This window comes from Helianthus annuus, chromosome 13 (assembly GCF_002127325.2).
Source record: "Helianthus annuus cultivar XRQ/B chromosome 13, HanXRQr2.0-SUNRISE, whole genome shotgun sequence".
Taxonomy (NCBI): domain Eukaryota; kingdom Viridiplantae; phylum Streptophyta; class Magnoliopsida; order Asterales; family Asteraceae; genus Helianthus; species Helianthus annuus.
In genome coordinates this window covers 100,113,568-100,140,281 of record NC_035445.2, presented here as the reverse complement: position 1 = coordinate 100,140,281, position 26,714 = coordinate 100,113,568, and the positions used below count along the sequence as shown (strand labels likewise).

Genomic DNA, 26,714 nt, shown 5'->3' with positions numbered 1-26,714 from the left:
AGCCACCTTGGAGATCACCCTCCTCCAAATCGACCCAACAGCGATAGGCCTAATCCCATTATCCGGTTTGAGAAGAGGTGTAAAAAAAAAAAAAGTTAATTGTTAAAAGTTAAAACTGTGAAAAAATAAAACACAAAAAAGCAAAAAAGAAAAATTCGAAAAAACATTGTGAAGAGAAGTTAATAGCTAAAGGTGGAATCAATGGAGTGGTGGTCCATTTACCTAGGTTGGGAAGGGGAAGATCTTGGATTTAAGTCCCACAAACGACAATAAATTAAAGAAATTAACCGTTAAAAAAAACTAGGCAAATTGGAAAATAATAATCCCAGCATTTTGAAATTGGCCAATAATAATCCCAAGTCAGGAAATAGCCAATAATAATCCCACCTCGTCAATTTTTGGAAAATAATACTCCAAATGCTGACGTGGCACTTTTGTCGTTTAGTGACTATGGAGTATTATTTTCCAAAAATTGACGAGGTGGGATTATTATTGGCTATTTCCTGACTTGGGATTATTATTGGCCAATTTCAAAATGCTGGGATTATTATTTTCCAATTTGCCAAAAAACTAAAGCTGAAAAAGAAAATAAAACACAACAAAGCAAAAAAAAAAAGGAAAGAAAACAGGAAAAGGAGAGTTGTGGGAGTCAAACTCACTACCGGAATATAACAATTGCGAGAACAACCAACTCTCAAATTCCTTTTGTATTTAATTTCATTCACACTTCATAAAATATGGAAGTAAAACGCGAGTTTTTTTCCAAAAGGGTGGAGGTGGAAAAAATATTTATCAAAATGGGTGATTTTAAAAGTATTTACCAAAATATGTGTTTTCATATTTAATTATTTTAACTAATATATTTGTAATTCTTTTCTTTTTTTATTTATTATTCAATTAACCTATTATATTTTTTTCTTTTATTTTACTTTTTTGTGTTTTAACTAAGTTATTATAATTTTTTTATTTAATTTAACCTTGTTAATACAACTAGATTGAGATATTGCGTTGAAACTCTTATTTTGAATCAATTATGATGATGCGTTAATCTAATTACCAAATGACAGTGCATACAACTATAAGTACATATTTTCATCGTTATTCAAATTCGCTCGAATCAAATAGACAATCTAATCAATCTTAGTTCTTTTTTATGCTTTCTGGTTTAAATTTGGGTAATTGTAAAATTGATAGATTCTGTCTATTCCCTTGTGGTACAGCAAAAATAAAAAGATTATACATTTTTTTTGTGTTTCAACTTTGATGTAAAGGACACAAACCATCTTAATATCTATAAATTGTTCGTGTGGTTTTGTTATGTTCAAATTTACTAGAAGATTAGTAAATTTCCATTCAGCTGCAATTATGCGAACATATTAAAAAACCGTTGAACACCTGGACAATAAAAAATCAAAACCAAAAAAGAACATAAAACTGGAATGAACAAGACTTGGGTACAATTACAAAAACTATAAAGGAGAAAAACCATAATCATGCAGATAACCGGACAACAGAATCTGATGAATCATTGACACATGAATCAAATGGCAAAATCGTGAACAAGAAAATTGGAATCTTGCAGATAATCGAACAACGGAAATAACCGGATGAGAATTGATTCCAAGAACTGAATGGAATGTCTTGATGAACCTGATGAAAATTTTCTAGGATGATAGAACATCGCTGAAAGAAGTGAAGATTGTTTTACCTATTTTTTTTATAAAATAAAGAATTAACTAGTTTTCACCTATTTTGGTAAATAATTTTGAAAGCACCCATTTTAGTAAATAATTTTTCCATCTCCACCCTTTTGAAAAAAAAAACTCGTAAAACGGTGGAAGTTAAAAAAGAAATACAACTAATTAAAATCCAACACATAGACCAATAACAAACATTTGCTGTTACTGTTGAACTTCCCTGTCTTTATATACTAGGTTTATGACCCGCCAACGTTGAGGCGCACTAAACCGAATATTTCTTGGTTAGTTGTACATACTACTCATAACACGTGCTCAGTCAAGCTATATCGAGACGTAGATAAAAATACGTCTGTCAAATAAAAAAATATCAAAGTTTTAAAACTGGAAAATGACGAATAGCAGTGTAAATTGACTTAAGCGAAAAAACTAAGTAAAATTCACGAATATTAAATGTAATACCATAAAAAAAGTTAAAAATCTTATACCACCCAAAACTCAAGCCCGGGTCCATTGTTTTCATCTATTTTACATCCAACAGCCACTCATCAAGATACCTTAAAAAGACTATAGGGTATGGGGTTTGGTTTGGGTTGGGGCGTGGGTTGGGAGAAAACGCCCAAGCCACCACCTCGGGTGGACTTGGGTTGGGGCGTGGCCCTTGGGGCTTCGGTTTGAAGCCGGGCGGGGGGCGGGGGAAGCAAGGTGGCATGGCAGGCTGTCAATGGCCAAAGCAAACTAGCCGTTGGCCAACGGCTATGTTAAAAAAATATATATATTTTTTCACTATAAATATCACACTTCAATTCCTATTTTTACCACATTCAACCACAATACACTCCACATCTTCTATAATCATTTTCAATTCTCATTCTACAAAACCGAAAATGCATCCTCATAATCGTGTTTACGACCCGAACAACCCGTTTGGGTTCCAAGAAAATAATCCTAGCCCACCACCCAATCGTCCAATGCCTCGTCCATTTTTCATACACTCCCCTATGCCCCTTGAAGCGAGTTATGCATCGTATCTCGGGAATCGTGTGTTTACTAACTTCCCACACACCGGCGATTCGATACCTACCCCGTTTACACAAACGCCCATCAACCTTTCACCAATCTCCATCGACCTTTCACAAACCGAAACCGTCCCCGAAACTCAATCACCCAACGATGGTCCTTCCGCCTCAATAGTTCCCAAAAAGAGAAGTCATAAGAAAAAAACCGAGGCGGATAAAGCACTTGAAACCGTCAAACGAAAACAACAAAAATGGGTCGTTAATGAAGAACTTGCATTGGCGAGGGCTTAGTGTCAACAATCTCAACATCCAACTTTAGGTATTCTTAAATATTTTGTATCCCTTATTTTATTTAATATTTATGGTTATTTTTTATATAACTTTGTAATATATTAAATTTTGTTTTTATTAAAATAGGAAATTCTCAACATCGAACCCATTTGTGGGAAGCGGTTAGTAGAGCATTTCATGAAGAAATGGGAAGGGAGGCTTATCGTGAAAACGATAGCTTATCCTTGAAGTGGAGAGAGATAGGCGGTCAACTTACAAAATTTAGTGGTTTTTAAATAAAGCAAAGCAAAACCCAAAAAGTGGTGAAACCGAAGCCGATATTGTGACAAATGCTTTGGTTACATTCAAAACAAATGTGGGGAGATTTGTAAGTTCCATCCAAAGTGGGCGAATATCTCCAGTGGTAGCGAATCGAACACGTCTTCCAAAAGGTCAAGGGTCTCGTCCCAAGCCCAATCTGATGCACGAGATCAAGAGTTTGAGGATCTTTTGGATGATTCGCCAAACCGGCCTGAATATGGAAGAGATGCCGCAAAAAGGCGCGCTCAAAAATCAAGATCGAGTACGCCATCGCCTTCAGCTGGGAGTTCGAGCTCGCGTAGGGGAATATACATCGATCAGTTGGATGACATTGCATGCAAGTTAGATACATTCAACGTACTCCAACAACAAAGGGCCGAACTTCGAAAGAGCAAAGATGCTAGAGATGTCCTGAAACAAAAACGGGATGATTTGAAATTTCTATCCCAGCCCATTGATCACCTAGAGAGTGACGAGTTGCAACTAGTCTTGGAGATGAGAGAAGAGATAAAAAAAATATAAGCGTTAGGAATTTTTTTATGTAATTTTATTTATTTAAAAGTATTAAAAAAATTAAATTTGTTGTTTTAAAAAATATTCAAATAGCCCACGGTTTGGGTCAGCCCAGCGAAGCCCACCAAACCCACGCCCCAAACCCTGGCCCCACCATACCGTCTACAATGTGAGTCAGCCCAGCGAAGCCCCCCCAAGCCACGTGTCAACCCATGCCCCAAACCCCCGCCCCACCATACCCCACGGTCTAAATAATGGGATATTCTTTCCGTTATGTATATGCTAACATTAAAATCGAAACCTACAAAAAAATATTAAAGAAGGCTGCCCACCTCCATCAATAGTATGGAAGAACCGTTATATGTCTATTTTATTTATAGGTAATAGGATAAGGTAGAGGATCCTGTAAAAAAGACCTAAAGTGTGAGAAGAGTAAGAAATAATCTCAGCCATTAGATCTTTTGATATAATGGTTGAGATTAATAGGGACTAAATTGTAAAATATTTTCATTAATTTGGACTGATTTGAAATATCTACGGGCAATATAGTCTTTTAAACCCACTAGAAATTAGGTAATGCACATGTAACTTCCCCCCGTCTTTTTTAAACGTCAGTAACTTTTTATACGTAACTGTTTTTAAAAAAAAATTACACCATAATAACGAGCGTTTTTTTATCTTTAATATGAGTACCATATTGCTATACTTATATAGAGAAAAACATATGTTTCGATCAGATGTTAAGTCAATGAATGGTGTTATATACTTGCTGAATGGTTTATATACTTACTGAATGGTGTTATATACTTGCTGAATGATGTTATAAACTTGTTGAATGGTGTTATATACTTACTGAATGGTGTTATATACTTGTTGAATGCTAAATGGTGTTATATACTTGCTGAATGGTGTTATATACTTGCTGAATGGTGTTATATACTTACTGAATAGTGTTATATACTTGTTGAATGGTGTTATATACTTCTTATAATTAAGGTGGCGGCTATGGGAAGTTTTTAATTAATTGAATTAATGATAAAATTACTTGTTTACCCTTTTCAATTAATTTAGATCTAATGGCTGAGATTCTTTCTTACCTTTCTCACACTTTTGATCTTTTTTACAATAACCTTACCCGGATAGGATAATTACTATTGAAAGTTTGAAACCGCTATATGTCTATTTTTTTATAAATTTAGTAGGTTAGAACCTAGTATTACACAAGCGAGATAAATAAAATATTTAATAGTTAGTAATAGAAATTTGTTAATGATAAACGATATTTTGATATAACATATATTTACAAAAAAATAAAAGATAGAATATTAAAAGTAAGATAAGAGAAACAAGAAAAAAAAATATTGGGGTCACATAATTGTGACACGTGGCGCAACTATTACTTATTTGTTAGACCGAGCATAGTGAGTTAAAGCTCACGTACACATTAGCCTCATTGGGCTCTAAACACCGTTACGGAGCCGCCAATGTGGGGTGCCAAGAAGTGCTTCGTCAAAGGTATAATGGGCGTGAAGGGGAAATGGGAGATGAGATCCACCGACTACAATCAATCACTTCATTTTTTTTTTCTTTCATTTAAAATTTTAACTAAACACTACACCCTTTTGACTTTTGAATGGTGTAATTAATTAAATACATCTATCCAGGTAATAATGACATAACAAAAACCTTTACGATACTATTCATAGCATTAGATATAGTTATAACATAATTAGATAAACATTATAAACAAAAAAAAATTAAACACCATAAAAATAGTTTATTATCAATAAACACACCTAGAGATGGGCATATCGGGCATTTTTTTGTACCCGGAACCGGTTCCTACCCGGACCCGGTTCTTGTTATAGTGTAGGGGAACCGGTTCTTGTAGGAACCGGGTCCAGTTCCTAACCGGGTTTAGAGCTTTAATAATGGAACCGATAGTAACCGATCCTGGGTAGGTTTGGAAGCGGGTTCTCTGAAGAACCAGTTCCACCGGGTATGTCTTAAAAATCACTGAAATGATACTGTGTAAACAGTTCTTAAAAAAATCCTTATATTGATCAAAATACTACAATTTTAAAAAAACATACAAACATATTAAAGAAAATACAAACATATTGAAGTCGGTTTATTTCTTTGACCGTTTACTTGTCGATGTCGTGGATGTTTCCATTTGACTTGCGGCTCGCTTTGGTGGTGCCACATCGGTACAATCGTCTTCCGAATCATTAGTTTGTACTTCTTCATCCTCCTCTTCATCAACTATCTTGTTCTCTAATTCTACTTTGTATTCTAGACTTGTCTTATCTTGAATACGGTCCACGACATCCAAATGATCCTTTAGGCAAATTGCCATCTCTATTGATTCCGGTGTCAGTCTTGTTCTTCGTATAGACAATATCGTGCCACTAAGAGAAAACGCACTTTCCGAAGCTATGGTGGAAACTTGTACCGTTAGTATATCACGAGCCATGCTGGCTAGAATCGGGAATTCCAATTCTTTTGATTTCCACCATGACAAAAGATCAAACTTTTTATATTCCTCGGCTTTCATAGTACGCGAATAACATGTTTCTTTATATTTACCAAGTTCACTTGATGGGGCGTTACCTCTTTGTTGTTTAGCCGTTTCATCTCTAACGACATTCAACATCGTTATGAGTGGGTCTCCATTAGTAGTCGTTCGACTAGTGGCCGAAGATCGAGACTCAAACACATTACTAGTATTATTTTCCCCATATTTTTTGTAAATAATGATTATAAAGTTTTGATAAACAAGTGTTAAAATTCTTTTTGATTATTTCTTTTAACCTTGGATCCTTCTCATGCATATCCAACTTGTCCTATATTTCTTCAATCAAAGCTTCAACACCCTGCACATTTAAAATTGGATTTAAAGTGGCGGCACATAGAAAAACGAGTGGTAGATCCAAAAAATATTTTTTAAACTTTTCAATCATCGGTTTCATCATGTTTCTCAACATGACACTTGAATTTTCAAAATTTTTAAAATTCGTAGTGATCATATACAATTCCGAAAGAACAAGAAAACTAGTTGGGTAATAAACACCCGAAATGTTAGTTGTTGCCGTTTTGAAAACTTTTAAAAAAGTACTTAGCTTTTCAATGTTTTCCCAAGCCATGTCGGGAAAAGGGTCGACTAAGTAATCATCACTTAGTGATGTATGAAAAGTTTTTAACGTGCCCATCTGTTTAAAGCCATTTCGAACATAAAACAAGTAGAATTCCAATGAGTTGGTATATCCCAATTAGGTCCAATTAATTTTTGGTTGACATCGTTACAAAGTTTTTTATATTCTTGATATTGTTCTTTTCCACTTCTGAAAATGTCATGAAGCATAATTCGAAAAGCTTTAACAAAATCCGAAACAAAAGTATCCTTTAGCCCCGTTTGCATAACTAAATTAATAATATATGCAACACAACTTGTGTGATAAAACGCCCCATCAATAACCGGTTTGTACTTTAATTTTAATTTATCGATCGCTGTTGTGTTGTTTGAAGCATTATCAAATGATATTGAAAAAAATTTATCCCCTAAACAATATTTAACGATTGTGGCATTTATAAGTTTAAAAATATTTTCACTGGTATAAGGAGAAGGAAACTCGTCAAACGTAATCGTACGCTTCATCATTTGCCACGTATCGGGATCAACCCAATGAGCGGTGACATAAATGTACGATTCGGGTAAACCATGTTGAGCTGACCACACATCACTAGTTAAGTTAACACTAGTTTTTAAATTTAAAAAAATTCAATTAAATCTTTTCTTGCATTTTCCCATAAAGTTAAACAATGACGTTTTAAAGTGTGACGACTTACATGTTTGTAGCGTGGTTGAAGAGTCTCTCTTAAAATCTTAATTAATTGAGGGTTGTCGAAGTGTCCAAACGGCAATGATTGTTGAATCACCAACTTAGCCATCCTATCCCGAGCTATCATGTGATCGTAACGAAATATTGAACCATCCTTTGAGAGTTGCACTTGACCGGGTGTAACATCTTTCAAAGCCTTGCAATATTTGTTCTTTATATGTTTCGTCAAAGTTGAATTGGAATCCTTGCTTAACAAAGCTCCACAATGTTTGCATTGAGCCTTTTACGAGCCGTCACTCATTTCCACCAAATCCCAATTGCACCATACATCCATATTGCGATTATGTGTAAGTGTCCCAATGACATATGGAGCGGATTGAGAAGCCTTGTTGACGGATGGAGAGTTGGTGGTTTTGGAATTCTTGGTTGCCATTGTATCAAATGAATAAAGAAGTAGAAGAATAATCAAGAAGTAGATGAATATGGTGTGAGGAATCGATTCTTGTCACTATTTCTACTTATTGGAATCGATTCCAACAGTAATAAGCTTTAAATGGGGAGTTTGCAACGGCTAGGAATCGATTCCAACGGTAATAAAATCAATAAAGGTAAGAATTTAATGCACCGGGTTATTTTTGTATACGGAGGAACCGGTTCCGAGTAGAAACCGGGTACGACCCTATTTTTTATTTTTATAAAATGTGGAAGCGGGTAAGAACCAACATGTTTTTTGAACACAGAACTGATTCTTCTATACAGCGAGTAGAAACTGAAACCGGTTATTATGTCCATCTATAAACACACCCTCACATCACAAGCATACAACACACATGTGCAAATTTAGATTTCAAAGTAAGGTGATTAAATTACTGTATACTTTGGGCCTGTCCTATTTGAATAACAACACACAACTCACTGTCGTGACCCCACAAGACTTGAACAACTTGATCATCTCTCTTTCAAGTTTCAATGCTAATAGCATATGCTTAAGATGATTCCCAGTTTTCCTCATCGAATATCCTCCATAAACTAATTGGGATTCCCATATTCGTTAACCAACATTCCCCAATAAAAAAAACATCCACCTTTTCTACTTGCTTACAAGTCACCACCAATCCCAATGCCAAAAGTTTCATTCTTTATAAACCCATCTTTCACCCCTGCATCTACATCTTGCTTCTGCTTCAAGATTTGAGTGTTTTTGTGGTTTTAGAACAATACCCACCTGCTATAAACCATAAAGATTCAATCTTTTTAAGTTTTAGAATGACAATTGAGGAGATCAAAGAACATGAAGAAGAGGGTCCTCCTCCTCAGGTTGAATCTGAGATCACTAACAAACCTAGAAGAATTGCTCTCTTTGTTGAGCCTTCTCCCTTTGCGTGAGTCTTTCTTTCTTTTGATTTAGTTCATTTTGACTTATAATTGTTACTATGGTTTACTTGTGTTGTTGTTGATGATTGTAGTTCTTCTTGCAGTTTGTTTTGATTTTAAGGTGTTTGTGAGTTTGGTTATTTGATGGTTGTTGTGTTGGGTAGAAAGAAAGTCAACTGCTTATGTTGATGTTGCGTGGTGTTGATTGTGAGTTGGTAGATAAGTTATTTGATGGGTATATTGTGATTTTGATGTTAGAGATGATAGATTGCTAACTAATTATCAAATGTATGCTATTTTCAAGTTGTTAGTTAATACTTACTACAAAGAGCAACATATAAATGTTCTAATGGCATGTGTGTTTGCTTTTTGGTAACATAAGCATTTTCAATGGGATGTAACAGAGCATATAAGTTACACGAGTATCATCATCATCATCATACTCAGTAAATCCAACCAATAGCAAAGCAAAGGTAGGGTCTGAGGAGGGTAAGATGTAGACAGCCTTACCTCTACCCGTTAGGAATAGAGAGGCTGCTTCCAGTGAGACCCCCGGCTCGATAGTAGTTTTGCATTAAGCCTTGGACATAAGGCACATAACACTCAGCAATCGGGACAAAGACCGATTAGTGCATGTACCTTTTTGTCTTTCAGCTATCAACGTCACCACATGATGCATGATTAACCGTCCTCAGCTTTTAACGTTATTTTCACGAAATTAGTAAAATAACGTTAAAATTAGTGCACTTTCACTTTTGCCCCCTCGAGCGCCCACACATATATACATTACATGCGCATACCGCCAGCGGGGCGTTAAAACCATTTAGTTACATAGTGATTGTTAATCTTCATGAAGAACATATTAGTACACACTTTGTGGTTATTAACATATAAAAATCGTTAATCGCTTTGCTTAATTCTTACATTTTGAGCACGTTATACTCGTGTATCTATCTTAAGGATATGTAATGGTGATGCAGCTTATTTCATTGTACAGAAAAGTTCTTTGTCTGTAAATCTGCAACCTCTTTCAACTAAAAATAGTTATACTAAACTTAAAAACTTTAGCTACACAATTGTTATTTGTACTACATCATTTTAAAAAGAAATAAATATTATTCTTAGTTGTTATCACCAGTTAATCAAATTGATGAAGAGATCAACTTCAAGACTCATTTGCTGCTATCTAATCTTTATTACAGGTATGTGTCTGGATACAAGAACCGGTTCCAGAACTTCATTAAATATTTGCGCGAGATGGGCGATGAGGTATACTTTTATATCATATATATATATACACATATATATATATGTATATAGGACAAAGATCCGTTAGGAACCACCCTTTATTGCGAGAACCGCGAGAACCAATGTGAACACAACCAAAAATGCCTAAAAATAGCTAAAAAACACACAATTTTTTTTTTTTTAATATTTGTTATAAAAAAATCGCTACTTTTAGTAGCAAAAAAAAATTAAAAAAAAAAAAAATTTTTTTGGCTACTAAAAGTAGCGATTTTTTAGATTTTTTTAGGTTTTTTGGGGGTTTAGTTTTTAGCATTTTAGCTTGGGGGGGGGGGGGGGTTAGGTTTTTTTTAGCTATTTTAGGTTGTGTTCACATTGGTTCTCGCGGTTCTCGCAATAAAGGTGGTTCTCGCATGAACGTTACCCATATATATATATATATATATATATATATATATATTGATTCCATCTACTTATTTAGCTGTTTTATAAAAGGTTCCTTAACATAATCTTTGGTTACTATTATAGGTGATGGTCGTAACGACACATGAAGGGGTGCCAGAAGAATTTCATGGAGCAAAATTGGTTGGCTCACGAAGGTTAATTGTTTTCACTTATTCAATTGATTAAATTATGATTATACGTATATATTATCATACTAACGGTTTCTTGAATCTTCGTTGTGCAGCTTTCCGTTCCCATGGTACCAACAAGTGCCACTTTCTCTTGCCTTAAGTCCTAGGATCATCAACGAAGTTAAACAGTTCAAACCGGACATCATCCACGCATCGTCTCCTGGTATCATGGTACGTATGTATGTTGTATGTTATGTGTGTGCGTGTAGATATTTCATAGTTACTGACGTCTTTAAATTTTAATATTAGGTTTTTGGAGCGCTTACGATTGCAAAAATGCTGTCGGTCCCCATCGTGATGTCTTATCATACACATGTGCCTGTGTAAGTGAAACATTTGAGCCAACTCATGGATATGTTATATGAATATATGCGCAAACCGCACTGAAGAGATCAAGAGAAATGACTTTAGGCTTTCTCTGATATTAGCAACCAACTTTAGATTAGGCGTTAAATAGAAACCAACTTACACTTTGTTACCAATTATGTATGTGGCAACTTATTTGGCAATATAACTTATAGTATATAGAGTAAAATGCCATTTTCGTCCCTGAGGTTTGGCCACTTTAGCGACTTTCGTCCCTGAGGTGCCATTTTCATCCAAAAAGTTTAAAATCTTGCCATTTTCATCCCTGAGACCCAAATTGCGAGGGGCGAAAGTCTGGGTTTTAAAAAGCGCGCCTAGGTGCGAGGCGCACTAAGGCGCAGCACCTCATGGCACCTGAGGCGCGCTTTTTCCACAAAGCGCAAGAAAAGCGCTTTTTTTTTGGGTTTTTGAGGTCAGAGGTGCGCGCCTTATGTATTTTGGGTGTTTTTATGTCGTTTTTATACATGAAAGTGTTGGACAATAGGTTTTTTGGCTTGTACATGTAGGTACAATCATATGTAAACCTTTGTTATAACTATATTTTGGATTAGAGATGCTAAAAACGTATGGGATATATATAAAAATTTCTATAATCTTCTTGCGCCTCGGGTACGAAAAGCCCAACGCTTTTGCGCTTTGCGCCTCATTTTTAGACCTCGTCGCTGTTGTGCGCCTCTCGCTTTTTAAAACCAAGACGAATGTCGCAATAAATTGCCAACCTAAAGAATGAGAATGGCAAAAAAAAAAAAAAAAAAACCAAAGGTGAAGGACTGAAAGGCACAAAAAAGTCATTTTTGATGGAACAAGCAAATATGCCCAAACCTTAGGGACGATTTTGGCATTTTACTCTGTGTATATATTTGGTACTTTTTTTTAAAATTGAAATTTGGAGGTCATTTTGTCAAAATTATAATTTTTAAAATTTTTCAATTAATATGACATTGGTTGCTAAAATCAGTAATCAAGTGCTCGTCTAAATCTGTTTTCACCTAATTTAAAGTTGTTTTCTAAAATCGCGAAAAAGTGCAAAGTTTAATTCTATTTCGTGCAGTTGCCGATTAATATACATGCGTACATAATGTATACAAACACACATTTTTAATGCTACAAGTTTTTGTTGAATACAGATACATACCAAGATATACATATAGCTGGTTGGTCCAGCCAATGTGGTTAGTTATAAGTATGCATTGATCTTTCCTTTTTTGCTCTTATTTTTTTTATAATTCAAGATCTCATTGTTTCGGAATTTTGATATAAGAAGGGTGTTTTTTTTTTTTTTGTCAGAGTTTCTTCACCAAGCTGCTGATCTTACATTGGTACCATCAGCTGCTATTGCCAAGGATCTTCAACAATACAAAGTTGCAGCATGTAATTATATATATTTGGATACCAAATAAAAAAAAAGGATTTTTAATTGGTTATTTTATTAATGAAATAACACGTTTTTTTTTTTTTTTTTTTTTTTTTTTTTTTTTTTTTTTTCCAGCTAACACAATTCGTCTGTGGAATAAGGGTGTGGATTCGGATAGCTTTCATCCGAAGTTTCACTCTCATGAAATGCGAATTAGACTATCGTATGCTTCTTCTTTGACTAACTAAAATTATGGTTTTCATTAAAAACTAGAGGTGGTAACTTTGACCCATTAACGTGGGCTAGGTTCTAATTGTGACGGGTCAAATAAAAAAAAGAGCTAAAAGGGGAACGGGTCAAATAGCTTGAACATGTGATCTCAAGGGGGTTGAAAATCATTCAAAGTCTATATTAAATCAATCTATAATTTTACTTTTTACAAAATGACCAAAAAAATGGTTTATCTGAAATAAAAGCACCAAATACTATGGTTGGAACATTGTTCATTTCTGTTTTTTATTCATTCAGAAATGGTGAACCTGATCGACCATTGATCGTACATGTTGGGCGTATTGGAGTCGAGAAAAATTTGGATTTCCTTAAAAGGTAGTTTCTACTTTATTTATTCCCTTCATTCCATGAAATTACGCCCCGCTTGTAGTATGCGCATATAATGTATATATGTGTGGGCCATCAGGGGGCAAAAGTGAAAGTGCACTAATTTTAACGTTATTTTACTAATTTCGTGAAAACAACTTATGTGTATACATACATATCCACACCCTCGTATTCTCATTCCCTTTTGGGCTTTTCGAATCTTAGCGTCGGACAACAATTATTGACACGACACGTAAATAAACAGGTATTGTGTCGGCTAACCCGTTTTATTAAACAACTCAACTAAACATGACTTGTTTAATATATGGGTTAATCTGAACATGACCCGTTAATAAATGGGTAACCTATTACCCCGTTTAAGAGTTTTTTTTAAAAGGTTTCTGTTTAGTTTTTTTTAAGGGGATATCAAAAAAGTGTTCGAATTTAAATTATTTTTTTTTATTTTATTAATTCCTCTCTAAAAACTTTGAAAAACTTTGTTCACTAGTTCTAACTACTTATTCTCCGATTCTTTCTATTTGATTCTTCTAATCTTGAGCTAAATGTATAAAACAAAGTTTGTTAATTAGGAATGAGAGAGAGAAATAGAAACAATTAAAAGAAAATAATTTGATGGTATAAATTGTTAGTAAGGGGCTGTTTGGCAACTTCTGAATGGTTAAGTGCTGAACCAGTAAGAGGAGGTCTGAACCATTAAGTGTTGAACTAAGAGGTCTGAACCATTAAGAGCCAATACAATGATTAACCCTTCAGAGGCAAATATCTGACCAATTCAGATTAGAGGTCTTAACCATTCAGACTCTGTATAATACTTAACCATTCAGAGGCAAATGTCTGAACCATTCAGACATCTGCTCACGAAATAAACAGTCTGAACCATTAAGTGCTGAACCAGTAAGAAGTAAGAGGTCTGAACCATTATGAGCCTCTTAAAGAGGTAAACAAACAACCCCTAAATCACTAAGTAATATTCATATTCATAAATGAACATTAAACGGGATGATCTGAAACACGACATGATTTGAAGTGGGTTCGGCACAAATAAATATGTGGGTTGGGTTCAAGCCGAAAAATTCAACCCGCCAACTCATCAACCCTGTCAACCCGACACAATTTACACCCCTAAGTTATCAATCACACACTTCGGTACCTCATTGGTAATCTTAAAGATCCATATCAATATTATCACTTTCGAACAGTCTGAATGGGTAAATAAGTACGTTTAGCTCGAAATTTCCAAAAAGGAAATGATAGACTTCTAAAGTGTTCGTTGTTCTCATGGTTGTAAAAATCCCGACTAGTCTCTGATTAGTCGCCAATTAATCACTAATCAGAGGTTCACCGATTAATGGCTGATTAATCGCTAGGCGGTCAATGGCGGTCCTATTCTGGCCAGACGCCGGCCAAATTTCGACCAAATCTTAAAAATTCCTTCCAGTTACTTTAAAAAATGGATCAATGAGGGGTTAAAACATGTCTACTTTAAAAAAGTACGTATAAATATATGTGTGTATAGATAACTAAAAATTATGGATCAATGAGGGGTTAAAACATGTCTACTTTAAAAAAGTACGTATAAATATATGTGTGTATAGATAACTAAAAATTACATATAAAAATCTTAATCCGATTAATCCCGATTAATCGTTAGTTGGTACCTCACCGCCCGACTAGCGCCTAACGATTCTTACAACACTGATTGTTCTATTTTTATGAGCAGTGTCATGGAGAGGATCCCACATGCAAGAATTGCTTTTGTTGGAGATGGTCCTTACAGGTAACCAATTAAACTTCTTTTCAAAAAAGAAAAAAAAAAGAATTTAATTTAAAAACTAGCCGTTTCGACGTGGGAAAAATGTGGGTATTCGCAGGGAGGATCTGGAAAAACTATTTGAAGGAATGCCAGCCGTATTCACGGGTATGCTACAAGGTGAAGAACTATCTCAAGCGTACGCTAGCGGAGACATATTCTTAATGCCTTCAGAATCCGAAACACTCGGGCAGGTAGTCCTGGAAGCCATGTCATCAGGGCTGCCCGTGGTGGCAGCCCGGGCAGGTGGTGTACCCGATATTATCCCAGCCGATCAAGAGGACAAAACAGGGTTCCTCTTCACTCCTGGAGATCTTGACGACTGCTTAAACAAACTAGTCCCGTTGTTACAGGACACAGAGTTACGCGAAAAGATTGGGCAGGCTGCCCGAATGGAAATGGAGAAATATGATTGGCGGGCAGCCACACGAGTGATTAGAAACCAACAGTATAACGCTGCGATATGGTTTTGGCGAAAGAAAAGAGAACAGTTGATGAAGCCGTTGTTATGGTTGGCAAAGTGTTTTCTTCCTACAGATCAGCATCCAAAGATAACTGCTGGGTAGGTTTGTACATTTGAATTGTAATGATGTTGATGGGTTTTTTTTTTTTTTTTGTGTAAAAGTAAGTGTGATATATTGGTTTGGTTGTAGGATAGATATTGGTGCATTGTTTTTAGTATTTTGAAACAGTGTCATGTATTTGTAATATTATTTGGATATAATATTCATAATATGTATGTATGTTTATGATATGTGTTTTGATCAAAAAATCAAGCAATGATAGTGCAACCAAACTCTCTGTTACGGGGAATGATGCTTGAATTATTGAACAATATGAAGGATCACTTTGAAATGCAATGAACAAATAACACCGAGATTTATACGAGGAAAAAGCCCTTGATCAATAAATGATCTCCGGCATAAAAAACCTCGGGTGATGGAAACTACCGATCACCAACTCAAATTAAACAAGAGATCTGTTACAACTTCGGATGATAGCAAGCTAATTACAAGGATCACTATAGTGTAAAGTGCACAAAAATGTGTAATCGCCAAGTGAATTGTCTAGAGCTGGTGAGAGCAGTTACGAGTGTGTGTGTTAAGCTAAAAATAGCCAAGTGTTCTAAATTTAGCTCGCTATCCCCTTAAAAATGGAAAATATCTAAGCTAACAAACTATCCGCATTTCATGCAAGTTCCCCACGAACTCCATAACGTCCATATTGGTCAAGCACGTGTGGAAGAAATAACGAATATGCCCCAGGAATCTCGCCAAGACCAAGTCCAAGCTCATGCTCTTGCAAAACAATAACATATTCAAAGTAGACAATCGTTAGTATAAGGATCCTTACCATGATCCATGATCCTGATCCTGCAACCCTCCTGAGGATCACTATCTGAAGCAGAAACAAGGATCACCAGATCCAATCAGTAAATGAGGATCACTGATCATAGGTGAATCCACCCCTAACAATTGCCCCCAAAATATAAGGAGTAAAATTGTGAATAATGAGTTATATTTTGTCGTCCTTATCCGCAACGAATCACCCATCAAACTAGCCGTTATAAGCGGACTAGCCGTTGGAATCCTGACGTCACTGAGGTGACTATCCTGCAAAATCATCATTATAAATGGCAGTTAGAGATAAGGGCTAGAGGGCATTTAAATTCAAGCGTTTCTTTTAAATCCTCATTCGAAGACTTATTCAGGTACTCCTCTCTCCTTTCTCGCTTCATCTTCTTGCTCTGTTTTTCTTTCTTTACCATCATCACAGCAAAAATGATGCTCTGATCCTCACCGGGCAAGGATCACAAGAAGAGCAGCCCCTTGAAGAGCCAAGGGATCATCAAAGATTCCGCAAAAGAACGCTGTTGTTTCACCGATCCACAAATTGATAGAATTCGCCATTGCTTTCCGGCAAATGCCGTTTTCAAACCGTTCGATCCCACTAATTTAAGCGATCATGCCTCTGAAACCTGGATAGCCTTTCCAGTCACCCCCTTCACCATAGGATACACTTATCCTTTTCCAGCTTTTACCCAATCCTTTTTCTCCCTTACCGGCATTTCTTTCATCCAAGCGATGCCCATGGTCTGGAGGGTTTTGATCACCCTTGAAAGGATCATTGAGCAACATGGTATCAATTTGGGAATGTCAGAGCTTTCAGAAATGTATGACCTTGTCAGCCATGGATCTCACCGATATCTTCTTAAACGCAAGCCGGGTGAAGAACATCCCATCTTTAAAGCTACCAAAAACGAAACCAATTGGAAACGACGATTCTTCTTCGTCAAACGGGATTCCATCCCTGATGGAAAGGATCTGCCTAGAAAGTGGACCACCCATGGTAGGATAGAGGATCCTTAGAAGGATCACCAGATAAGCATGCATCTAATCAGGATCACTAACATATTTCCATTTCTTTTGTGCAGCTATTTCTGTCTCACATCTGTTCAAAACACCTGCAACAAGAGAGAGGCTTCTTGCTTTCCGAAGACTCAACCCTGCAGTAAGATCATTCAAAACAAGCACCCAGGATTCACAAGAGGTATCCTCAGGCTCAGTCACCATGTCAAGTAAGTACCCGTGTTTATGTATGATTAAATGATAAAAATAAAATAAAATAAAATAAGGATACTTATCTGTTTTGAATGTGTAGGTGCCGGAAAATCTTCCAAATCTGCCTCCAAGTTCAGCATTGCTGATCTTGACACTGTACGATCCTCCAGAAGAAGGCCACTGCAAGCCCTACTGTTTCGATCCCCAAGGCACCCACTAAAGGAAGGGGTGGCAAGAAAAGGAAAACCTCTGAGGCTGAGGATCTGCAAGGCCTGCCACTGATCCGCCACCAGTTCCTTGAATACTTCAATGATGTAAGGATCACTGACTCTGCCTAGGTATCCTGCTCACTTGAGGATCACGTGATCTTGAACTGTGCTCTATTTTTTTTTTTTGCAGAAATTTGCTGAGATCGAAGACTATGTTGGGAGCGTTGAAGAGCTGGACAAGAAGTATGTAGACCTTCAACAAGTTGCGGTGCTCAAGGATCACAAGATTGCTGACCTCCAAAAAGCCCTTCAAGACGCCAAGACCGAGACGGCTAAGGTCCTGATCAACACTGACTACGAGAAGCATGAGCTCATGGAAGGTGCAAAGGTCTCCGCTGCCATTACTATGTACAAGACAAAACTGAAGATGGCCCAGGAAGCTCAGGATCCTGACTTCGACAGAAGCAGCTGGGATGTTGAGGGCTGGAAGGCGAGGCTAGCTGAGCTGGAGGACGAAGATGAGGCTGAAGAGGTTTTAGCAATCGAGGCTGGAGGCAGTGGAAAGGATCATGGTGGAGAAGCTAGTGGAGCGGCTGAGGATGATGCAGCTAAGGTGTAGGCTACAGCAATGGGCGATGATGGACACTTCTAGACATAGCCGGAGCCCATTTTTTAAGTTTGGTAGTGGTTTTTGGTTGTGATGTTTTCGTTAAACAATGGTTGGTCTGTACTTTGAATAATGGTTTTTAGGGTTAAGGATCTATGATCCTTTGAACAATAGGTAGGATAATAGGTGGTGGAGGGATCCTCTATTTGGGGGATGAAGCCACTTGTTATCCTGCCGCCTTTAATTTCCTGCACTGCTATAACCGCATGAACAATGGACACCCTTTGCCAACCCATGTGGACGGGCCACATTTTGCTGGTAGAAATGTGGGTTGGCAATTTTGACAACCTTAAAAGGGTTAAATCTTTTGTGAACAAATAAAACTTTAACTTTTTGACTTATCCTGTTATGTTATTCTTGTACATCCTTTAAATTTTCAATTGTTTTGATATGCACTTGTCTGAATAAGAAAAGTTGAACAAATTAGATTTAAAATATTAGGATATGATCCATGATCCAATATCCTGTAGTTGAAAAATTCCAAAAAGTGGTACATTTTAAGGATCATAAGTTCAGTTGCCAAAATATGAGGGTTATTCAAATGAATAATGAATAAAATCAAAATAGTTAAGGATCATACCTGAGAATCCAAGTTAGGATCCTAATCTTTAGTTTTATAATCAGAATAATCATAAGACAAACCTTAGTAGGAGGTAAGGACCAAGGATCCTTAGTTGTTTAACTTAAAAAACCTGAAATAGAATATAACTTGGGACTAAGCCAACATATAAGATTAGTTAGTGACTGGGGACAAGCCCAAAGTATAACTGGGGACAAGCCCAAGGATAACTGGGGACAAGCCCAAGGATAACTGGGGACAAGCCCAAAGGATCGTGTGTAAACTGGAGTATGGCCCTTACTGGCGACTATCCAAACTTAGTGACATGAAAATGCCAAAACCTTAGCTAACGTGAAAACGTTAGAAACCTTAGGAACGGATGTATGGTACGTCTACCATTATACGTAGGATCCCGGATACAGCCAGTACAATGAAATTGTCAGCCCCTAAAACGAGTACTGGTCCCATTGCCATGAACTGTACCAGGATCATCGTGCGCTACTGGCGAAACTGGGGTCAAGCCCATATAACTGGATGCTTCTGTGTATAATCAACCCTTTGCTAAGGATACCTGAACCTTCAAAACTCAGAATCAAGTGAAAGGTGGATAAAGGATGCAGGATCCCTATCCTTATATGAGAAAATAAAAGAATGAAATAGTTTGAGATTAGAATATTACCAAAATAAGGATCATCTGTGCTGTAAGGATCCTTCAAGGATACTTATCACGTGAGGATCACGGATCCTTGTCACATGAAGTATTTCTTCAAATGGACAACATTCCAGGCTCTAGGTAGCAAATCACCTTCCATTGTTAGCAATCGATATGCCCCCTTTCCTGCCTCAGCTTCAATCAGGTAAGGACCTTCCCACTTTGGTGCCAGCTTTCCATCAGCAGGATTGGTGGTATTCTGAAATGCTTTCCTTAGTACCATATCACCAACTTGGAACTTCCTGATCCTGACATTTTTGTTGTAGGCTCCAGCCATCCTCTGCTGATAACTGGCCATCCTTATCCTTGCCAAATCCCTGATTTCTTCTATAGTATCCAGGTCTTGAACCAAGTTCTCATCATTTTCTTCAGGATCACGAATGCTTGTTCTTGCAGTTGGAACCACCATTTCTGTAGGGATCACTGATTCTGCCCCAAACACCAAAGAAAATGGAGTTTGACCAGTAGCATTCTTGGGGGTTGTCCTATCAGCCCAAAGCACATAAGGTAGTTCTTCTGCCCATTTTCCTTTCTTGGACCCAAGCTTCTTTTTCAAGTTGTTGATGATGATCTTGTTAGATGATTCTGCCTAACCATTAGCTTGTGGGTGGACTGGTGTTGATGTTATCATCTTAATCCCCCAACTGTCACAAAAATTAGTAGTTCTACTCCCAATAAATTGGGATCCATTATCACATACAATTTCAGAAGGAATACCAAATCTAGTAATAATGTTTCTTTTAATGAAGGATATAACTTCCTTTTCTCTGACTTGGGCAAAGGCTTCAGCTTCTATCCACTTGGAGAAGTAATCAGTCATAGCAAGCATGAACACTTTTCCACCAGGTGCCTTAGGAAGCTTACCAACTATATCCATTCCCCATCTCATAAATGGCCAAGAGGAGGATATAGGATGCAAAAGTTCAGCCGGTTGATGAAGGATATTACTATGTCTTTGGCAAGGATCACACTTCTTGGCGTACTCCGCAGCATCCCTCTTCATAGTTGGCCAATAGTACCCTGTCCTCAGGATCCTTGAGAATAGTGCCCTGCCCCCAGTGTGATTTCCACAATCTCCTTCATGAAAATCCTTTAAGACCTCTTGGATTTCAGGATCCTCAATACATCTTAGATATGGTCCTGCAAGAGATCGTTTATACAACATATTATTTAATATTGTAAGCTGGGATACCTTAATTTTGAAAGCCCTAGGGTTTTCTCATGTAGGAATCTCTCCATGTTGTATGTATCTCATGATTGGGAGAATCCATGATCCTGAATGAGATTGAGTATCATCACTAGGGATGATTGCAGAATCTTCTCCTATCTCCATAGCCACATGATCCTCGATAGCAGGGGTCAGGATATGGATAATGGGGATACTTATATCCTCCGGGATCTTCAAAGATGATCCTAGATTAGCCAATGCATCAGCCTCTGTATTTTCCTCCCTTGGTACCTGTGTCAAACTAAAGGAAACAAAAGAGAGTGCCAATTCTTTGACTATCTCCAAATATTTGGTTAGCTTTCCACCTTTAACAGCATAGGATCCATTAAAGTGATTAGTGATTAATAATGAATCTACGTGTACCTCAAGATACCTGATCCTTATATGCTTGGCAATTTGCAAACCAGCTATCAAGGCTTCATATTCAGCCTCATTGTTAGTAGTTTGGAACTCACAAGCTATAGAGTGGGGTATTATGTCCCCTTGTGGCGATTTTAGTAGTATTCCAAGCCCTGTTCCTTTGACATTGTAGGATCCATCTGTGTAGAGTATCCAAGGATCCTTAGTTTCCTCTAGCTGTTGGACTTCTAATTCGGCTTCCTTTTGCAAGTCACTACTGAAATCTGCCACAAAGTCAGCTAAGGCTTGGGATTTAATGGCTGTCCTAGGCTCATATCTTATATCATAAGCACTAAGCTTCACTGCCCACTTAGCCATCCTTCCTGACATTTCAGGTTTCATGAGAACATTCTTAATTGGAAAATTAGTTTTAACAATAATGGCATAAGTTTCAAAATAATGTCTCAATTTAGTGGATGCCATGATTAAAGCAAGAATAAGTTTTTCCAAATGAGAATACCTGGACTCGGCATCAAGCAAACTCTTACTTACATAGTAAACAGGATGTTGTGTACCTTCGTGATCCTTAACAAGGACGGCACTTACTGCTTTTGAGGATACTGCAAGATATAAGGATAACACATCTCCTTTTTCTGGTTTCATCAAGGCAGGAGCCGACGACAGGTAATCCTTGAGAGCTTTGAGAGCATTTTCATGCTTTTCAGTCCAATCAAACTTTTTGTTCTTCCTCAAGATATCGTAGAACTCTTTACATTTCTCTGAGGATTTGGATATGAATCTGTTTAAAGCTGCAATCCTGTTAACCTCTGAACATCCTTAGCGTTGGTAGGGGACTTGATGTTCACTATAGCTTTGATTTGCTCTGGACTGGCTTCAATGCCCCTCTTTGTCACCATATACCCTAAGAATTTACCTGCTTTAACACCAAAGTGACACTTGGAAGGATTAAGTTTCATATTATATTTGTCAAGGATATTGAATGCTTCCTCCAAGTCTTTCAGGTGATCCTCAGCCTTTTTAGATTTGACCACCATGTCGTCTATATAAACTTCCATAGTATGTCCAATCTGATCCTTGAACATCATATTTACCAGCCTTTGATAAGTTGCACCTGCATTTCTTAGTCCAAACGACATAGCAATATAACAGTATATACCAGTTGGAGTCATAAAGGCTGTATCCTCTTGATCTGATGGTTCCATCTGAATTTGCTGAAATCCAGATGAAGCATCCATAAAAGTTAACAGTTCATGACCCGCAGTTGCATCCACCATGGAGTCAATGTGGGGTAATGGGAAAGGATCCTTGGGACATGCCTTATTTAAATCGGTAAAATCGACACATACCCTCCACTTTCCGTTTTTCTTTTGAACTACAACCACATTGGCCAACCATCTTGGATACTTGACCTCCCTAATCATACCTGCTCGGAGTAACTTTTCTACCTCTTCCTGGTGTTTTGGTCAAAAATCACACAAGGATAATGCAACCAAACTCTTTGTAAACAGGGAATGATGCTTGGTATGATGAACAAAGATAAGGATCACTTAAACGACAATTGCACAAGTGACACAAGGATTTATACGAGGAAAAAGCCCTTGATCAATGAATGATCTCCGGCATAAAAAACCTCAGGTGATGGAAACTACCGATCACCAAACTTCAATATAATAAACAATGTTTACAACTTTGGATGGTAACGAGCTAGGTACAAGGATCACTATAGTATCGTATGCTAAAGCGTGTGAGAAATGTGTTGTTTCTTCCGAATACTCAAGAGTGCGATTTATATAAGTGTGTGTGTGGTTGAATTTAGGTAAGTCACCTAACTATTAGCTCGTTACCCCTTTAGAAATAGAAGTAAATTTAGCCTAACTAATTGCCCGTAATTTGTGCTAAGTTTCCATATTCTCCACAACGTCTATTTCCGGCTATGCATGTGCGAAATCAACGTGAAAGATTCCTTGATAACGTTGCTAAGACCAGGTCCAACTCGTAATTCCTGCAAAACAACATTAAATTCAAAGAGAGCAGTCGTTAGTATGAGGATCCTTAGGATGATCCATGATCCTGATCCTGAAGCTCTTCTGAGGATCACTATCTGCCAAAGAAACAAGGATCACTTGTTAGGATATCATGTAAGGATCATAGGTCATTAAAATCCTGCCCTAACAATTGCCCCCAAAATATAAGGAGTAATTATGTAATATTAATGAGTTATATTTTGCCGGTCTTATCTATAACTAACTCAACGGATATATAGCCGTTAAGAATGAACTATCCGTTGCGATCTGACGTCATGGAGGTGACAACCCTGCACAAATCATGACTATAAATAGAGATAGGGATAGGATCGTTTGCATTTAAATTCAAGAACTCTTCCCTTTATAATCGCGACCAGAGGATTGAACAGGTATTCCCCTTTATCTTCTCTCTTCTCTTGCTCTGTTTTCTTTATCTTTCCACCATTCTGTCAAAAAATGCTGCTCCGGAACTCTCCCAGCAAGGATCCTAAGAATAATAGCCCCTTGAAGGGTCAAGGGATCATCAAGGATTCCCCCTCCGAGAGGTGTTGTTTTACCGACCCTCAAATCGATAAAATCCGTCATTGCTTTCCGGCGAACACCCTTTTTAAGTCTTTTAGCCCTACTGCTTTGAGTGATTACATCTTTGAGACTTGAGTAGCTTTCCCGGTCACTCCTTTCATGATAGGATACTCGTATCCTTTCCCTCAGTTCACCGAATCCTTTTTCTCCCTTACTGGCATCTGCTATATCCAGGCTATGCCGATGATCTGGAGGGTGTTATACACCCTTGAAAGGATCATCGAACAAGAAGGGATTGACCTCGGCATGGCGGAGTTGGCTGAGATGTATGATCTCACAACTTTTGGATCCCACCGATACTTGTTCAAACGAAAAGCTGGAGAAGAGCATCCTGTTCTCAAAGTTACCAAAAATGACATGAACTGGAAGCGGCGGTTCTTTTTTGTAAGGAGAGATACCATCCCTGATGGGAAGGATTTGCCCAAGAAGTGGGCTACCCATGGTAGGATAGAGGATCCTGGAAGGATCACCATAGAACTTATTCCTTAGTATAAGGATTACTGGCATTCTCTTGTTTATTGTGCAGCTATATCCGTTTCTCATCTAAAGTTGACACCTGCTGCAAAAGAGAGACTCCTGGCCTTTAAGAAGCTTGATCCTGAAGTCAGAACTTTCAAGGTTACCACCCAGGATTCTCAGGAAGTATCCTCTGCTTCTGTCACAATGTCAAGTAAGTATCCTTATTTAAGGAGTATTTATATAATGAGAGTCAAATAATATTAAGATACTTATCTTGTTTTGGTTGTGTAGGTGCTGGAAAATCCTCTAAGTCTGCTTTGAAGTTTGGCATCGACGATCTTACTATTGTCAAATCTTCAAGGAGAAAGACTCCTGCTGCTAGCCCAACTGCTTCAGCCCCTAAAGCACCTATCAGGGGAAAAGGAAGCAAGAAGAGAAAGGCCTCTGAGGATTTGCAAGGTCTGCCCCTACTCCGCCAACAGTGTCTGGATTACATCAACGAGGTAAGGATCACTGTCACTGCTTGTGTATCCTGCTAATTTTGAGGATTACTTGTCTCTGATGTTGTTCCTTGTTTTCCTTGCAGAAATTTGCTGAGATAGAGACGTATGTTGGCCATGTCGAGGATCAGGACCGCCAGATTGCTGACCTCCAACAAGTTGCTGTGTTGAAGGATCTCAAGATAGCTGATCTTGAGAAGGAGCTCCGAGCCACCAAGGATGATGCTGCCAAGATGCTGATCAACTTTGACTATGAGAAGCATGAGATCACCCAAGATGCCAAGGTCTCTGCTGCAATAGCTATGTACAAGATCCAGCTGCAAATGGCTATGGAGGCTCAGGATCCTACCTTCGACAGGAGCTCATGGGACGTGGAGGGCTGGAAGGCGAGGCTGGCAGAGCTGGAGGATGATGAAGAGGCTGAGGAGATCCCGATGCTTGAGGGTGGAGGCGCTGGCAAGGATCATGGTGGTGAGGCAAGTGGAGCCGGTGGTGATGGTGCAGCGAAGGATTGAGCTGCAGGATTGGGCAATGATGGAAATTTCGAGACTTAGCCGGAGCCCAATTTTTTTTTTTGTTTGGTGGTTGTTTTTTTTGTGGTTGTGATGTTTTAAAACAATTATGGTCTGTATTTGAACAATAGGTTTAGGGTTGAGGATCTAGGATCCTGCGAACAATAGGTAGGATTACAAATGGTGGAGGATCCTCTGTTTGGGGGATGAAGCCATTGTGATCCTGCCGCCTTTAATTTCCTGCACTTGCTATAACCGCATAAACAATGGATACCCTTTGCCAACCCATGTGGACGGGCCACGTTTTGCTGGTAGAAATGTGGGTTGGCAATTTTGACAACTTAAAAAGGGGTTAAATATTTAATGAATAAAACTTTTAACTTTTGGCTTATCCTGTGATGTTATCCTTGTATATCTTTTAAACTTTCAATTGTTTTGATTTACACTTGTCTGAGTAAGAAAAGTTAAGTAAATTATGTTTAAGAAATTTAGGATATGATCCTGGATCAAATATCCTATAATCGAAAATTTTCAAAGTAGTTTATTTTAAGGATCATAGGTTCAGTTGTCAAAGTATATGGGTTATTCAAATAAATAATGAATAGAACCAAAACAGTTAAGGATCATACCTGAGAATCCAAGTTAGGATCCTAACCTTTAACACTATAATCAGGATAACCATAAGAAAAACTTTTAATGGGTAATAAGGATTGAGGATCCTTAATTGTTTAACTTCGAAAACCTGAAAACAGAATATAACTTGGGACTAAGCCAATATAAGAGATAAGTTAGTAACTGGGGACAAGCCCAAAGGATAACTAGGGACAAGCCCAAAGGATCACTGGGGACAAGCCCGAAGGATAACTGGGGACAAGCCCAAAGATCGTATGTAAACTGGAGTACGGCCCTTACTGGCGACTATCCAAACTTAGTGACATGAAAATGCCAAAACCTTAGCTAACGTGAAAACGTTAGAAACCTTAGGAACGGATGTATGGTACGTCTACCATTATACGTAGGATCCTAGGTATAGCCAGTACGATGGAATTATCAGCCCCTAAAGCGAGTACTGGTCCCAAAGACGTGAACTATACCAGGATCATCGTGCGCTACAGGCGAAACTGGGGACAAGCCCAAGGATAACTGGGGACAAGCCCAAACAACTGGGGTTGAACCCAAGGATCTGAGTTGCTTCTGAAGATTGTCGACAATATGCTAAGGATACCTGGACTATCAGAACTCAAAATCTCGTGAGAGAAGGATGAAGGATACATGAT

At 37.7% G+C, this 26,714-nt stretch overlaps 1 protein-coding gene and 1 long non-coding RNA gene across 2 annotated transcripts; both read left to right on the top strand.

Annotated features, from left to right (window-relative positions):
* Window positions 1–8,648: 8,648 nt before the first annotated feature.
* Window positions 8,649–15,818, top strand: LOC110889730 (sulfoquinovosyl transferase SQD2). The gene is made up of 11 exons (XM_022137296.2): window positions 8,649–9,044; window positions 10,239–10,305; window positions 10,810–10,880; window positions 10,970–11,087; window positions 11,166–11,239; window positions 12,410–12,465; window positions 12,570–12,653; window positions 12,772–12,859; window positions 13,165–13,242; window positions 14,975–15,031; window positions 15,126–15,818. The coding sequence occupies exons 1-11, from the start codon at window positions 8,929–8,931 to the stop codon at window positions 15,628–15,630; spliced, it is 1,314 nt and encodes a 437-aa protein (XP_021992988.1). The 5' UTR covers window positions 8,649–8,928; the 3' UTR covers window positions 15,631–15,818.
* Window positions 15,819–17,497: 1,679 nt separating this feature from the next.
* On the top strand, window positions 17,498–18,612 carry LOC118485574. Its single transcript, XR_004876723.1, has 3 exons — window positions 17,498–17,642; window positions 17,726–17,939; window positions 18,025–18,612. It is a non-coding gene; the product is annotated as an uncharacterized LOC118485574 (long non-coding RNA).
* Window positions 18,613–26,714: the final 8,102 nt, after the last annotated feature.